This window comes from Solenopsis invicta, chromosome 7, assembly GCF_016802725.1.
Source record: "Solenopsis invicta isolate M01_SB chromosome 7, UNIL_Sinv_3.0, whole genome shotgun sequence".
NCBI lineage: Eukaryota > Metazoa > Arthropoda > Insecta > Hymenoptera > Formicidae > Solenopsis > Solenopsis invicta.
In genome coordinates, this window is record NC_052670.1 from 10,007,641 (window position 1) to 10,024,662 (window position 17,022).

General features: G+C 38.2%; 1 protein-coding gene across 3 annotated transcripts in view; it reads left to right on the top strand.

Annotated features, from left to right (window-relative positions):
- LOC105200052 (protein Wnt-6) overlaps positions 1-6,750 on the top strand; it is a 125,780-nt gene extending 119,030 nt beyond the window's left edge. For all 3 annotated transcript variants that reach the window (XM_026138656.2, XM_039452033.1, XM_026138657.2), the window contains 3 exons: positions 2,583-2,702; positions 3,040-3,239; positions 3,694-6,750. In XM_026138656.2, the coding sequence (XP_025994441.1) occupies positions 2,583-2,702; positions 3,040-3,239; positions 3,694-4,155 (782 nt within the window). In that variant the 3' untranslated portion in view covers positions 4,156-6,750. The remainder of the gene's footprint in view (positions 1-2,582; positions 2,703-3,039; positions 3,240-3,693) is intronic.
- Positions 6,751-17,022: the final 10,272 nt, after the last annotated feature.

Genomic DNA, 17,022 nt, shown 5'->3' on the forward strand with positions numbered 1-17,022 from the left:
ACTTTGTATAATATATAATACGAAATCTTAATGATACAATTATACTCTGCACCAAGGGGAAAAAAATGTAGTCGTGGCAACTACGAGAAGGCAATCGTACAAATTTTGTTAATAGAATTATAATATATAGTTAGGTGAATTATATTATAGTTATTGCAACCAAGTTAACGGTTGATATAATATATAATATATTACAACTATATTTTATTATATTCTCTTAATCATTAACTTAATATAGTTCACTTAACTATATATTATAATTCTATTAATAAAACTTGTATGGTTGTCTCCTTATAGTTGCCACCACTACAATATTTTTTTTCAGTGTGATATACTTAGAATATATATAATTAATATGATTTATATATATTCGCCCTTTTAATTATATGAAGATGAAAGAAATTATAAATCTTTATTATGATGTGCATATATTAATGTACAGATAATATGTATAATACATAAATACAAATATCCGCGAGTTTCTTCAATAAGTCAATATAACGCATAAGAAAAATATTGATTTTTGGAATAATTTACAAGATTATGTCTCTAAAAATTGAAGAAACGTAAAATGCAATGGAGAGAACACGGAAATAGGAAGGTGGCGTGTATCCTCGTTTTGCAAAAACTTGCAAAAACCGGATGCTCGTGAATTCTAGAGACAATGGTCGATCGGCCGGGGCGGTGGCGATCTTCCGTTTTGAAAAGGGGTGAAATTCCGCGTCGTGCGCATTGTCCGCTTAATGATTGAGTGGAGACATGACAGGTGAAACCGAATACACACTCACACATCACGGGGAATTGCAGCGGGTGTGAGTCTCCGCGGGTCACCGTCGTACACCTATTGCAGCCAGACAAGCGTGAGCCTGAATTGTGAGACCCACCGATGGGCGTCTGCTCCCAAGACCTTCGACATTGACGATACCCCTTTCATACTGACGAGCTGATCTTTTCGTACGGCCCATTGGCGACCGGCGCCACCCACATCTCACGGAACTACCAGATAGAATTTGCAATTTGATATCTTGGGCGAGGGTTGTGTACGGATTCAAGGTGAAATAATTGAAAGAAGCTCAAATGCTTGTCGTATATAGGGCATCCTAAAGCTGCCAATTTTAATTTATTTTATTCTGAAAATATCTTTTTAACGAATTTGAAATTGTTAAAATTTGTTTAAATATCGAGGGAAATTATTGCATTTCTTTGTCACGCAATGTTAGATATACACGGAAAGAACGGTTTTGCTAAAGTATCTAAAAATTTAGTTGGATACAGATCTGAAAATAATTTTGTTAGGTCATCAAAATAATTCGCATTGCTTATCATGCTTGAACATACATTACAATTATTTGGATGGTCCAATAAAATTATTTTTCACTTTAGCAAAATCGTTCTTTTCATGTAGTTATGTAATTAAAAATTGTAGTATAATAGAGAATATTATTTATAATTAAACAATCTTGACTTTAGCTATATGAATGATTTTTTTAATCGTCTGTATAATCACTTGAAATCTGGTGAAATCGTCATGACGCCATTGAAATACGTTTGCGAATGCCTGCAGCTACAGCGATTTCTTATATTCTCATATTTAAAAAAAAAAATTAAAGTGTTAATTGCGTGCCATTGCATCGACTAATTGACACGTAATGGCCTATACACGTTCCGCCGTATAAGCAATTATACGTACACTGTGTCTGATGTCAAATTATACTTTCTACCGCCTATTTATTCTACATTTGATACTCAAATAACGATGTAAGATCTAACATTATTGCATGAATAGACATTTTTTGACCTTTAATATTATACGATAATTTATGACTATTATCATAATTATATTTGTTTTTATAAATAATTAACCTAGATTACTCTGTCAGCTAATGATCTTTGTAAGAAGTGTTTGTTGAGAGATTACTTAAAATTTTTTAGAAGATTATAATAGAAAAATAATATAATTTAGATAATTATTATAATTATTATTATATGACTATCCTGCCATTTATATTTTATATATGTTTGCAAACATTATTTAGATAGATAATAGCTATATATTGATTGCAAATATATTTATATACATATATGTATATAATACGTAATAAATATAAAAGTTTAAAAATGAAAAAATGTGTAGAGGAGCGATAAATTTGATTAGAACAATCCTTTATAAAATTTTTCTATCCAGCCAAGTATTTCTAGATAGTTTCGCATTTGGCACGATATCATTAATTAATGTATTCTAAGAGTCCGGCATGCACATATGTAAGAAGGTTTTAAATTGTCTTATTCGCCGGCTGACGCGTAATCCGATTTGTTTCTCGGGCGATCTGATTGCGCGCGACCTTCTTCAACTTTCCTCGCCTAACCCTTGCCGACGTTATCTCCCGACATCCACCTTCGTTTGAGGCACCATGCGACCGGGAAGATTCTTGCTGATTTTTTTATTACCACTCGCTTACCGCGCACATATGCGCGCCGGGCGCGCCTCTTCTTGTTTCGCGATCGGTGATTTACGTTGCGGACCACGCTACCGCGGTAATAGTCCATTAATTGATCTCGGATTCCCCTCCATGTGCTTACAGATACGCGGGAGACGGGTTTCGTGAACGCCATCACCGCCGCTGGAGTTACTTATGCGGTTACCAGAGCCTGCACTATGGGTGACCTCGTGGAATGCTCCTGCGATAAGATGACGTCGAAGGGTAAAAGCTTACTCTCTTGGTCTCTCTTTGTGATTTAATCCGCATATCGATTTCCCATTAATTTCCCATCGGAATTTACGTTCGTAATTTATAGGCTTTTAAGAAAACCCATTATAATTCTAAAATTATTATTACTTTTTTTGTCACATAAATTAAGGCAGACTTTTTTATATTTTTATTTTGAGAAAAGTTGTATATAACGTAATACTTTCGTAAGTTCTTTAAAACCGCAAAAATGAAAATTATTTATAAATGCTGAAAATTGCGGATCACGTTGCGGATTATCTTCCTCGCGGCTGTATTTTTTGGTAATAGCAGAAAATGACGACTTTTGCAGGTAACCGTCTGGCTAAATTTGCGCGTACGGTCGAAGCGAAGAAAAGTTTGCCGACGGAAGGAGACTGGGAATGGGGAGGATGCGGCGATAACGTGAACTTTGGATTTAAAAAATCTCGAGAATTCATGGACGCGCCGTATCGTAAAAGAAGTGACATAAAAACGCTGGTAAAGCTTCATAATAACGACGCTGGTCGTCTGGTGAGTCATATATCTATTCTTATATCTATTTTCTGTTTACTTCTAATGTTCTATGCTGTGCTTTTCTGCTTATCTGGTCATTTTTTTATCGTGCTCGATAACGATAATCGAAATCGATCTCACTGGTACTCAATTGTCCAATATAATGGAAGAGCAAAGTAAATCTAAGTCAGTGTATCTTCCAATTCCATTGTTCTCAAGAACGTTGCTCTCGACTTCAAGATTTTAGTAAATGTTATTTTAACAAAGTTAGAGGACACACTTTAACATTATCGTAGGCAATAGGGATATTATTTCGATAACGAGGATAATCAATACTTTTTTTTCATCAATGAACTTTTGATAAATTGATATCTGCATGTTGTTAGAGATTTTAAAGCCGTCAGATTCTGTTAGAAAGATAAAATAAGTGTATACGTTACTACCCGATGTGGTATGTACATTCGCTCCTCAGGCCGTACGCAACTTTATGAGGACCGAATGTAAGTGCCACGGGCTCTCTGGCTCCTGCACGGTGCGCACTTGTTGGCGCAAGATGCCGCCGTTTCGGGAGGTCGGCAATCGATTGAAGGAGTCCTTTGACGGCGCGGCCAAAGTCATTCCCAGCAACGACGGCCACAGTTTCATCACTGAGGGCCCCACGATCAAGCCGCCCGGTAGATTCGACCTGATCTACAGCGAGGACTCGCCGGACTTCTGCAAGCTGAACCGGAAGACCGGTTCCTTGGGGACGACGGGGCGTCAGTGTAACGCGACTAGTCCTGGGGTCGAGGGCTGTGAGCTCCTCTGCTGCGGTAGAGGCTACGACACCAGAATCGTCAAGGAGAAGGTCAATTGTCAGTGTAGGTTCCGGTGGTGTTGCGAAGTCACGTGCAACACGTGTCTCGTTAAGAAGACCATCAACACTTGCCGCTAGTGTCGGCGTAAGTGTAAAAACTTGTACCGATATATGACAGTTTCGAGAATCGAGTTGGTGCGATAGCTTGTCCCGCATGTGTCAGCGGATTAGGTTGAAGAGACAATGTCGTGAATGATTTATATTCTTTACGCGAGTCTCATGTGTGCCATAACAATAGACCAGAAGAATTTTAATTCAAGAGTTTCGTAGAGTTTTGAAGAGAGTCTCGCAGGGAGTTGCAGTGCAAAAGTGCGTTTTTATTTAACGATGACAGAAATATTAGGTAATCGAGGCTTTTCCTCGTCTATTTTTCACTAATTATTGTCGAAAAGCATTAACGATTAGTTTATATTAGTATGCCGTACAGTTTTTCAGTGTCGATGTTTAGTGCGATGAAAACTTTTCGACCCTTATTGTTGCCATCACTATCAACGGACGATTGACTTAATCGTCCCTTTCTGTCGATACGATCGTGATAATGTTTTATTACGTAATAGCATTTGTAATATATCAATTTCTAGAAAATAGGGTATTGATTCTGAATATTTATTGACGAATATTCAATATTGATGATATGTGATTTATCGTGACTATACAGGTCTGAATTAAATTTAGGTTAGCAGGAAAGACGTAGGTAAGATTTCTCAAGAGGTTTATCGTTCGTGATGTGTAAATGCGAGAAGCGAGATTGAGGACGTCAGTAGTGCATGCGTGAGCCAAGTCAGACGCGAATCGCGAAATGGTTAGATTTCTCGCATTTCGCGAAATATCTTTGACTATGTACTTATGAATTGCTGGTGGCTACAAAGCTGGATACTTTGGATACAGAAGCGTATTTTGATAGAATTTAGTAAGTATCAACGCTGGCAATATATAATCGAAGATTTTTCTAGGTTCTTGTTTTCGTCTTTTAGACCTTTATTATGCGTGATATGAGATTGCTACTTTTTTTAAGTTGATAGTAGAATAATACAAATAATAGTTTACAGTAATATTATATAGAAATTATTGTTTATAATTTTAGATGAATAAAACATCGACTAAATTATCTTGATAATAAGTATTGTTAAGAAAAGTAATGATATAAATTTGTTGAATTAATAATATAAATTCCCAAACGATGTCTAAAATCGGGGCGTCTTAAAGATGTCTTTAGACGTCGTATTTAAAAGATGTCTTTATGAGGCTCTTAACTACTCATTGCAGCCATCTTGGATTATGAAAAAACAAGATAATACGTAAAAAGAATCTTGCAAAAATGCATTGAAATGTGAATACTTTTCAATAAAACAAAATTTGCAATTGATAAAATAGATTTGTAGAATATACCGAAAACTTCGTTTGTGTTCCGATAATCAATAAATAATTGAATCTTTGGAATTGAATTGTACATAATCAGAAAACGAAACAAGCTATGTCAATGCGACAGCTGAGCTTATTCTCGCGATGTGATTTTTAGAAATAAGAGATTAGCGATAAATTGCTAAACACGTTATATTAATTTCTGATTTTCTGTTATTCAATTTCTGTAAATTTTAATTTTCGTTTTATTATTCACGTTTTATGATTTATACTTTATTATTATTTTTTTTATTTTACCCAATGTCATAACTATCGTTGTTACAGTTTATTTATTTATTTATTTTAACCTTCTAACTATGTAATTTTTATTCTTATTTTTAAAAAGAATTAACAATTTTAAATCTTTGATTTTCACAATTTTATAAATACCTGTAGTGAGTCAAGAAGTTTAAAACATCTTGGGTCCTGATTTTAAACATACGTGTTGTTTGGGTCTGTTTGCCATACAATTTCGGATATCTTTTGATAAAAAACGTATCACTCTGACAAAGCTCGGTGGACTTTCTGCTATGCAGAATCGGCTCCACATATAGTTGTTATTAGCATCGCCAACGCTGTGCGAGGCGATCATGCTTCGGGCTTTCCACGTATCTCCAGTGCTCGTAATATATATTAAGATATACATAAGGTACCGTAATGAATTTACGTAAAGCACATCCGTCAAACTATCGTAACGCATCGGTATTCATATAGCAATGCGAGTGAATCGTTTTTCTGCTTGAATCACCGCGACTTTAAACAAAGTCCCATGCAATGGATTTGATGCTAAGTGCATCGGAAATAATGCAACGTTACGATATTGAATTTTTATACAAACTCTTTTGTTGATTGTATCCGAGAAAGAACTTGGGACTTCGCTTTCGTTTATGCATATCCAATTACATTGCTTTCCCCTTGCGTGACATAAGCTTTGTGCCATACGTTACGATTCGACCCATCAATGTCTGCTGTGCGTCTATCGACAGCAATCGGGAGCAACGAGATACAGGCATTCTCTCGTTTTTCGGATAACCGCTCGTTTCTTGAGCTATACCTTGTTACACTTAGGACTTATGTTTTTTCTCGTTTGTGTATATAAGACTGATCTATTAGGATTTGTATCTGCACGTAATAGTTAGGTACGAATAAAATTATACTCACGGACGAATCTCGTTTGTTATTATTAAGGTTTATCAGTTTATCCGCAGTGACGATTTATCATAGGACGAAAATATATAGAAGGAAAAAATATATAAAGAATTGTATTTCAAATTCCAGTTTATTTAATCCGAAACTTTACAAATGAATCAGCTCCTCTACGTTGAGATTACAGGTAAGTGAGAACATTTTGTGTCCTTTTACTTTAGATATTTTATGATATGTGATACATTACAGTATTTATATACATAATATCTGACAAATATATTATTACATATTTCAAGACTTTTTTTATCTCTCAAATATTTCAACAGTCAACAGTCTTCAATCTGTTGTTGATGTTAGATATTCACTTAGTTTGCTTTCCTCACTCTCTTTCTTATTCTAATGATAATTACTATTTGAGTAGGACACTTCACAATTTTCTGTCAAATTTAAAATGAAAAAAGAGTGCTAAAAGATTAATCTCGAAAGATGTTTGACACGTTCCCGCACGACGAGGAATTTTTTGTCCCTACGTGCCCGGAGATGTGATAATAGGGATAAATTAAGGAAACACCGAGAATTGGGAGGCCTCGTATATCAAGGCGCCGTGTAGAACACGGGCTTTTACCTGTAATTCAGGTTTATACACGACAGTCGCACGGGCAGTAAAAAGGACTACTGCCATTTTTTGTAAAATAGTTTTACGGCCACCATCAAGAGGAATTTCGCATAACCATAAAGGTTGCCGAAGGCTCGCGCCATATCGCGTGCATTCATCGCCTCTCGGCGATAGCGGAAGCCATAAACTGAAAAAATTTCTTTCCCTTGTTTTACTTTTGCATTTTTTTATTTTCTAGTCTGCTGGCGCGACAGTTTTTTTCCAATGTCAATTTTAGAAAATTAAAAAATGTTCTTGCATTTTCATATACTTTTTATTTTTATAAATTTATAGTTGAAGAAAATTTAGCTTTGCAATTAATATTGAGATAAATTGGCAAACGTTAAAGATCGGTACAAAGTGACGATTAATATTATTTTAATATTTGTAGAACGTTAAATGAAGTTTTGGCAAATTCATTATTTTGAAGAATATTTTATTTAACTTTTTACTTTATTTTGCTTCAAATTAAGTTTTTACGTATAGATACTTTATTAAACTAAAAAATTTTAAATATACTATATATTTGTTAAAATGGATCATACATAACTAGAGTGATATTATATCAGTAAGCGATAGCTAGTGGCTTGCAGTATCCTTTAAATCACAATCTAACTGAGGATATTTACAGGACGTTTCCTGCATAACGTCACGAACGTCTGAGATTACTTGATTAACGGCGATTTACCACCAACGGTTCCATACATTCCCACACAAGCCACCCTTCATCTCCCCCCCCCGCCACCAAAAAAACCCTTCTTAAAGAAAAGACTCTTAGAGAGGCGAGCTTACACCCTCCAATTTAATACGTGACGCGGCACGGCGCGGCGTGCGAGCGCGTCCGGGTAAAAGTCTCTTAATAGAGAGGTCGACCTCTCGGAGGTACGAAAGTGGTGAGGCGCAATTAGCCCCACCAAGGGGAACTGTCTGGACTCGATTAGCCCATGGCCAGGAGATTGGTCTGCCGCGGGACGACTGGGTGGTCCGTGCGGGGTAATTTTCGGCTGCCGTCGACGTTCCCCTTCGGGGGAAAGATGGCCCCTCGAAATTGGCCCTGGAGTTACCGTGTGCCGTCGCGTCGGTCCGCGACGCCATTTTTAGAATCTCCACCTTGCCCTCACCTCTCATCCCTCCTTTCGTCCCCCTCCTTCCGTATTTCTGAGCCTCGTCTCCTCGAGGCCGAGAAGAACGGAGAGAACTCCTCTCGGGAGAGCGGAGGCTTCTCCGTAATTCAATTTTGGGAAAAAAACGCGGTACACCGGTTATTACGCGCTGATGAAAACATTGGATCATCAGGAACGGTGTGAGAATGTGGTTTCAGTCTTGGTTTTACCGTCGGCCATCAGAGAGGACGAAATGAAATGATATAATTTTATATTGATTCATTAAACAGATGTCGAGAAAATAGCGAATAATTACAGGGAAGTCTCGATACATAAAAAATTATTTATCTTTTGAGAGAGAGAGAGAGAGAGAGAGAGAGAGAGATATTCCACAGTTAATATTTTTACATTAAGATTATTGCTTTTAAATTAAGATGAAATCATGATACTTTTAAAATCGCACTAATTAAGATCCGGATTAATTAAGTCTAATGTAATAATTCGTTATCCTCCGCTTATCGTTCTACCTGATGTAGACGGAGAAAACAAATATATTAAGTTGAAGTTATAGCTCTTAAGTGAACCGGACCCGAGACCGTACTTCAGTGCGGAGCGCGGAGGATGGGCTCTCTCGCGTAAAACGCACATACGAGGATCCGCGTGCGCGCGCGCGAATTTTACGTACGACGGGAACTCTCCCACGGCGTACGACTGTCCGACAGCGTTCCCGGAACGATTAGGCGCGGAACAATGGAGCCCGCGGAACGCACGTGGGTCGTGACGCGCGACAAAACCGCAAAATGCGACCGTGATTAATCGGCCCTGGCCGCCCTCTTCGGCCGCGCAAGAACCACGTCGTACCACGGGAACGCGCCGTGACTCTATTTTCTTCTCTCCCGGGGCCTCATGCCTCGCGAGCGCAACCCTCTCGCGAGCGCGCGCGCGCGCGCGCTTAATGCGCGAGCACTCGCCCGCTCCACGTCTCGTGGAAGCCGATGATAAATTTCCACGGCAACGAGCGACCGTTTGTAACCTTCCCTGCGCGTCTCGGCTAGGTGCAGCAACCTCCGTCGCATTTTTCTCGAATGATCGTGTAATGGATGTGACACGGAAGAAACGCGTTCGACGCGAAATCAGTACACGGTAGTTATCTCACTCAGAGCTGCGAGATATTTTTTTATACGTACGGATATTTATCGTACTTTTTTTAAATTTTAATTTTGATGCTGCACGCAAATAAAATATGCGCAAATTATGATTATAATCTTTAAAAAGTCACGAATCTATTTTATTTAAAACGTTTTGTTTATTGATATTTTTAAATACAGATGTTACTTTACAGTGCGCCTTTTTTTTTATTTAAGTATACTTAAGAACATTTGCGTGTGTGTATTTAATATACATTTTACGTAAAGTTTGTGTATAAACTTTTTAGTAACGAAGATCTTAGACGCTCTATGTCTCAAAGAATCTCTATGAATATTTATATTTATTGATTACATTTACTGAGAAAAGTGTTTAGTATAATAGCTACTGAATCTTGAATGAAATAATGTCAATTAAATAAATTTGATAATATTTGCTAAATATTCAAAAAAGTAAAATTATTTTTTGTTAAATTTTTTGTATTAAGTAAATACTTAAATGGCATTTATTTCACTCAACATTTGGTAATTGTTAATAAATTTTTTCCGTGTATCGGTGTAAAAGAAAAATAAACAATATTATTATATTTTTAGCAGCTTTTTCTTTCAATGTATTAAATAATATAATGAACGAAGGTATATTTTGTAAATTCTTAATAATTATAGAAAGTCGACGTTCCAGTAAATTTCTACCAAAGAATTATACGTCTCAACCTAAACTGAAAAAGAAAAGCAAATACGTATATATATCGGCGCGCGAACATTCCCGCGATCGATTAAATGTTTGCGTGCTCGCGTTGCGTAGCAAACAGAATGCACTCGTGGAGGACGAGGGTCCGATAAGGATACCATCGAGCGTGTATCGTCGCGACACAGCAAATGACCATCAGCCCCAGGACTAATATACTCGGACCGGGGCGCGTCCGTCGCGAATGCATATACACGCATACTACACACACGCGAACGAATCGAATCGGACGTCGTACACGAGATTACACGTGCAAGTCCGCAAACTGCAAGTGTACGGGGGCAAAGATACCGAGGCGCCGGAGGTGGTCGTCAGCCGTTTCGAGCCGGGCGCGCTGCTCCGACGCCAATATTAATTAAACGATCCCATAAGCGCCTAACAAACTGGCCGTACGTTAGGCGGTTTATTGGGGTCCCCGAGCGGGACGTTAAAATGTTCCAATCTTAATTAGGTAGGTGTTTACAGGAGGATAATTCCACGGGCCTTAAGCCGCTGCGCCGTTTCTACCGGGCGCGGGCCACCGGGCACGTCGCGCGGGGCCTCTTCCTCGCGACGACGCGACGGACGGGTCTCTTGCGCGGGGCCTTCTCCTCGCGGACCGGACCCACCGCTCCCTCCGTTCCACTCCGATACGATATTACGGTGTCCTTTGCCGCCGCGTCTCTCCTCGTTTTTTGCTCTCCCCGGGGATGATCTTCCAATGTCCACCTCGCTGCCGCGCCGTGCCTCTCGCGTCTCTCCCGCTTTCTACCTCCTGCCTCTCTTCGAGGAGTGCCAGAAGCACACCTCGAAGGACGCGGAATACCGATTACGGTGGAGGAGGTCATTGAAATCTTTACGGTTTCTTCAGCTTCTCGGAATTTCGACGCCACCGATTTACACTGGTCTTGCGTAATTATCTGCCAGTTCTTCTCTCTCTCTCTCTCTCTCTCTCTCTTTCTCTCTCTCTTCTTATTCGCTTCCTCTATCTCCGGGCGAATCAGCGAAGGGGAAAGAGACGAGTGATGCGGCGAGAAAGAAGCCGCGGCGATTCGACAGGGAGTAATTTTCCTCTACTGTACGGGGCGATAAGATTTTTCGGCGAAAGGATTTGCAAATTAAGCGGCAACGTACGCTTTATATACATACATACGCACACACACACACACACACACACACACATTTTTCAACGTCACGGTAATTGAGAGAGAGAGAGGAAATGTATGACTGGACCTGATAGTCCTGAAATACAAGTAGGATAGCCAGAAATGCAGATAAATGGCTTTTGCTCGATCGAATGTTGTATGCCATTGTTTTAGATCGTTAACCGATACACGTTGGGGAAACGGCGCAGATGTCCAATATTATTTTGAAAACATTTGTTAACGGCGTAACGTTCCTCTCTCGCGAGAGGCTCACTTTGGATGCACGAGAGTCTTGTATTCTGTATGCAGCTATGCCACGCCGCAGCGCTGCGTAAACAGTAATTTGCGCTCGTTAGAGTAGCGTTTAGGAGCACTTAGCGCTTCCTCCGGGCGACCTTCCGCGTTCTCCACACAGATTAGGCTAATTCTCGTAGTAGGACGGTGCACCCGCAACTGCGGAAGTGATGGTGCGAAGAGTGATAGTACGGTGGATAACATATCGCATCATCAATCTTGAGGCATCGAAAATTGAGCCTTTGCCTCGTAAAGATAGATTTGTCGTAAAGATACGTTTTTATTGGACGCGTGTACACGGAAAGAACAATTTTGCTGAAAATAATTATGTTGAACTACTTAAAAAAAATTGTATCGGACGTTTAATTTAGTTTACTACTGTAGAATGTCAAAACTGTTTGCAGCAACATCGTCACACTTGGGCCTTCTACATAATTATTTTGATGGCCCAACATAAAATTATTTTCCGATTTGTATCTAGCTAAATTTTTAGATCCCGCAATAAAATTGTTCTTTCCGTGTAAAGTCATACTTGTGTGGAGTTTTATACTTCCTCAGTAATAAATTGTGAGATACAATATTTTTATAAAATAGAAACATAAATTTTATGGTCATTAAATTTTTTACATGTTGTATAAATGAGTTGTTTATCATAATTGGTACTAATTATTATCATTAATTAATATTAATGACTGTTGTCAAATTCGGAATTTCTTTCTGGAATACATAATACATAAGCCAGTGAAAAGGAAGGAGTAGGAAAAAGACAGAAAGTCTCTTCGTAAAATCATAAAACAAAATTTTTATTAGAACACTGATTTAAAAATGAGAATTACATAGATTAATGAAAGTGCAAATCTCATAAATTCTTATTCCGAGATAACGACATTTTTTCAATTCGTTCAAGGAGAGCCGCAGAGTCGCAAGACGCATAAAATTAAGCGTGTAAAAAGAATTCTAGCACTACGGATCGAGAATGTTACTTTATCCGTATGGCACTCCTGAAAGATCGTTACGCGAAGGTAAGCAGCGATCTTAAAGTTAGAGTCGTATGTAAGTGCACCTGCAGTTACATAGTTTATGCGATTCAGCTGCATGCAGTTGACATTGAGCCTGCTACTTCGATTACGTGGATTAATACTTAACCAACTTCAATTTTTTTTTTCTCATTTTCCTCTCAGCAATTACTTTATCAATATTCGTAAATTATATAACGAGATATAAATTATATTGTAAAATCTACAATTTTTCTATATCATCTTCACGTCAGCTTGGAAATGTAATTTACGTTAAGATGATATTCGCAATCGTTAGGCTAATTATTTATCAATTCGCTAAATTATGCGTTTTGCACAAAATTCATGCTCTACAATTTTAATCGACATCATACTTGTTCCTCTTATCTTCACGAGTTGTACGAAATTATGCAATGCAAAGGCTTCAAACTCCTTCATCTTATTTAGGCAACCTTCAGGTAGAGGAACGCGCGGATTAAAGTTGCTCTCGTACGCCTAATAGCCGCGCTCTAATAACCGAAAGATCGCTGCTAAACACGACTTAACGTTCTCTTAGCGAGTAGTAAACCGATACGACGTAACAGGTTCTACGAACGTTAAATGTGCCATGCTATCCGCGTCCCGCGTATGTTACGCTAATTGGGCTCGACACGCTGTGTCGGTGAGATTTTCCATTTTACTCAGCGGCCGGGGCCTCGGCCGGACCGGTCGGACACACCGCTTCCACGCTTCATCCGGGAATCGTTAATTAGGGCCCTCAATATATCCGCGAGGTACGCGACTACATAACGTAAAAGTCAGGCGCAAGGGTTTACGCCTTTATGACGAGATTGCGTCGCGCGTTTTGAGTACCTGGGGGGACGGGGGCCTCTTAACGCGGGGCCCCTGCGTGTAGATAATTAGCGAGATTTCGGGATAGTCGTGAACCTGTCGAAAATGACATACGCAAAACCGACATCGGCGATGATACTCGGGTTTCTCCTTTTTAACAAAATATTGCCGTGGTCTCTTATATTACTATCGGTACACCTTTGGACACCGTGCGCACTGAATGTGTCCACTGTATGCTGGTGAATGGACTATATTCCCGTCCTACCGAGTTTTTGCTTGCCCGTTGTTAAGCTCTTATATTTTTTGTCTCAATAAAAGTCGATTCTTATTATTTTCCAAGTTTGCTGTCTGTAAGTAAATTTATTTAGGAGTTTTTGATAACTTTTTGTCGAACGTTATAAATGATTTTTGAAGGATTCATTAAATATATTATTGTATATTTTGAAATATGTTTCATCATTATTATTATTATTAATTCTTCAATAAAACAGAATTAAAATTCTATCGAGGTAAATTTTAAGGATGGGTCATATCTCAAAACATTGCTAAAAGTATAAGAATTTCGTAGAATATTCTAGTATTACGTTTGAGTATCTGTGTAAAATTTGTTTATTAGTTTAAAGGTTATTTAATTTTTTGTTCACTTTTGATTCTTATGAAAAATTACGTTTTGCAGTACTTATTTGCAAATTTGATGGGGAAATCGTATTAGCAATTGAATCAAAATTTTTACATGTACTAATAAAATTCTAATAAATATTCGCAAAAATTCATTTGGATTCACTAACTCGTTTGAAAGTTATTTATTTAAAACGTCAACAAAATATAGTAATGTGTGTTGTAAAAACCATTATAAACCAATTTTTTTATTGTTTTTTCTTTGTAGCTACTTTTAGAGCATTCGCTATCAAAATTTTTTGTTGTTGATTAGGAATAAAAAAAAATTTAGAGAAGCTTTCAGCATTAAAATATTTTAACTTATCTCGTATTGTGTAGTCGTAACAGCTTTAATCAAACCAGACTACGATGACTAAGGTTATACTACTTTTTTTTTTTTTTATTAGTGAAGTTGAAATTGTGAAAGAGCTTCTACTTTTTTAATCACATGGAAATCGTTTTGAAACCCGGGCAGACATTGTCCACTCCATGGTCTTTGAGACACCGCGCGAGATGCTCGTAAGGGGTGTTTAAAAAAGAAGCGACCCAAGAGCGAGTCGTCGAGTCGGCACGACGCGTCTCCGGCGCGTACGCGAGGCAGGACGATAAATATCTTTATGCGCTGCACGTTGCAAGCGCGCACGACATTGTGGGCAATGGTCGTAAACCGACATGTTCGTGCCCCCCTTCCGCGCCCTCGTGTCGCGCCCCCCTTGACCCTTCTCGTGTACCCGATGCCAGATTATACGCGCTGGACCGCGGCACCGACAACTTCATCCGCAGGGCGCCTCTGATTTATCCTTATTAATAAAACTTTAAAGTCCTGTTAACATGTGCCATGAAGTGGGAGGGAAGAGAGACGGGGTTGCCCGAGGGAATGCATGACAGGGTGGGAACGTGGGCGCAGAGAATTCGTCATGACAACAAAACTGTTGCTGCGTTCGACATCATCGTTGTGTTCTTAATCGTTATGCATATATTTATAAAGTTAACATCATAAGTTTTTTAAAAGAGAGCGTACGAGATTTAAAAAAAAAAAAATTGAAAATATCACACAAATAAGTGTAAGTGAAACGTTAATTACGGTCGAGGCTGGATCTTGGTGCTTAATATTATTTTATATGTAAATCTGAAAACTTTTTTATTTGTGTGATTACAATTAAACGGTCTAGTACAAATTCCCGTACAGCACAGAATAACAAAAACATTGCAAAATATTGCTACAATGTTTCAGCAATATTGCAACAATGTATGTAATACAAATATTATGCGTTGCTGGCGTTGCTGCAATGTTGCTGTAACGTTACGTATCAATATTTCTGAAGCAGGAATTTTACCATTGCTGCAATGTTGCTGAAACATTGCAGCAATATTTTGCGATGCTTTTTCTGTACTGTGCTGCGTGAGTTATTATCGAAAATATATTAAATCTAATATGATTCCATTTGTTAAATACATTTTTTTTCCATATGTTTACTTTACAGTTAAATTAATAGCTTGATTCGAATATTTATTTTACGAGAAATTGTGATCAATTTACCGTTATAATGATCGCCAGTATACGACACTATTTTACGTAGTATTACTGCTATAACAATCTTCTACCCGATAGTTGACGCCGTGCGTGTTTTTCAAACGTGCTAAGTAGGATATAAATGCGAAAGGGAGAAACGTCGTAATCGCGAGACAATATCGATTCTTGGGCCGCACGAGCCCAAAGTATCTCGGTCCGGTCCGTATTACGACCACACATCGGTTCGCAGCGGGGTGCACGATGCGGCGCGTCGGGGGATGCGTCGCGGAGGGGGCAGGCGCGGGCGGGTTGAGCAGCGCCTATCCACGAGATATCAGGCATTATTAAAAGTACATAAACACCGCGAGGTAAAACGCGAGTTATGGCCCGGCTCGGCTGTGAATTAAGGAGGGGCGACGACGGAACGATGCGAGCACGAGATAAAGAGAGCTATCGAGGCCTCTAGGCCCCGCATCTCTTCCTTTCTCTTCTTCCTTTTCCCTTCCGTCTCTTCCCTTCCCCTCGCCCCGTTCTCTCTCATATAACGTTCGCGCGCTTTGGTCCCGAGGGAATTATGTCATTTCTTCGCACTCTCGGCTACTACCGCTCGTTCGACGACTTCATCTCTTGGGGGTCACGCGTGTATTTTTCTGTATTTTACAATTCAGGCGATATAATCTATATAGAAGTATACGTAATATAAAGAAATTTAAAATTAATAAATGTGACAATGATGCAATAATAAGCATTCAATATAAGATAGGTGGTCAGATTATTTCACATATTAATCTGTCAATGGTTGACAAACTATTGAGATATTCAGATAAATGTTTCGGAATCTTACCGGTTCTTCTACTGGTTCAGAATCAAATTACATATCATAAAGCAAAAAAATTTTAAAATCCAAGGTCAAAATTTAAAAAATAAATTATTAAATTAACATCAATAAATAATCGTACATAAGATTGTTAATGTATAACAGATTGATGTGTAATGTTATAACTTTTAATTTGTTTGTCATCTATTGTTTTTGTTTAACGTAAATTGAATCTTGGTTCTCAAGACTATTTACTATATTAATCTATTATTATTTATTGATGTTAATTTTCTAACTTGTATTTTAAATTTTGGCCTTAACTTTTTGGTTTTAAGATATGTAATTTGATACTGAAGAAGGGGACCAGTTAGATTCCGAAACATTTATCTGAATATCTAAATAGTTTGTCAACCTTTGACAGATTAATATGTAAAACAATCTTATGTTGAATGCTTATTATCATATTTATTAATTTGCATTTGCATATATTAAGCC